The sequence below is a fragment of the Myotis brandtii genome, unplaced genomic scaffold (genome assembly GCF_000412655.1).
Source record: "Myotis brandtii unplaced genomic scaffold, ASM41265v1 scaffold927, whole genome shotgun sequence".
NCBI lineage: Eukaryota > Metazoa > Chordata > Mammalia > Chiroptera > Vespertilionidae > Myotis > Myotis brandtii.
In genome coordinates, this window is record NW_005371823.1 from 141310 (window position 1) to 141834 (window position 525).

The 525-nt window shown below is 63.8% G+C and overlaps 1 protein-coding gene across 1 annotated transcript in view; it reads left to right on the forward strand.

The window, feature by feature from the left end:
• The window catches only part of LPCAT4 (lysophosphatidylcholine acyltransferase 4), a 40221-nt gene that overhangs the window by 23022 nt on the left and 16674 nt on the right, over nucleotides 1-525 (forward strand). Inside the window, exon 2 of the mRNA XM_005885774.2 lies at nucleotides 3-106. Coding sequence (XP_005885836.1) covers nucleotides 3-106 — 104 coding nt within the window. The remainder of the gene's footprint in view (nucleotides 1-2; nucleotides 107-525) is intronic.

The following is a 525-nucleotide window of genomic DNA, read 5'->3' on the forward strand; positions in this document are numbered from 1 at the left end:
AGGAAGCCCGGGGGACTGCGTCCCCCTCGAGCCCACCTCCGGACCCTCAACGCCCCCCAACCCGTTCGTGCACGAGTTACATCTCTCCCGCCTCCAGAGGATTAAGGTAAGGTGTGGGTGTGGGACGTCGGGAAGACCCCTGAGGACTGGAAAAGAAAGCCATTTTAGAGACCTGGCAAAAACAGGGATGGGGATCCGGACAGGACATGGTGGAGAGGCTTGCGGGGCGGGAGTCGGGGGTGCGCACGTGGGGGTGGCGGGGAGATGAGCGAGGAGCCCTGGAGAGGACGCGGGCTTGAGCGATAGACGTGCTCCAAGGTGTGGAAGAACTGGCGAGGTGAGGATGGAGGGCTGCTGGGGAGCAAGGGGTAGGGGAGATGGAGGGCGCGGGGGATGCGGATTACATCCTGCGGAGGCCGAGGGGCTAGGAAGGAGTTGAAGGCTACGGAAAGCCCGGGGTGGGGGCAGGGGCGTGCTGGATGCTTCTCCGAGGCTCTGAATTAGAGGAAACGGTTTTGTGGGCCG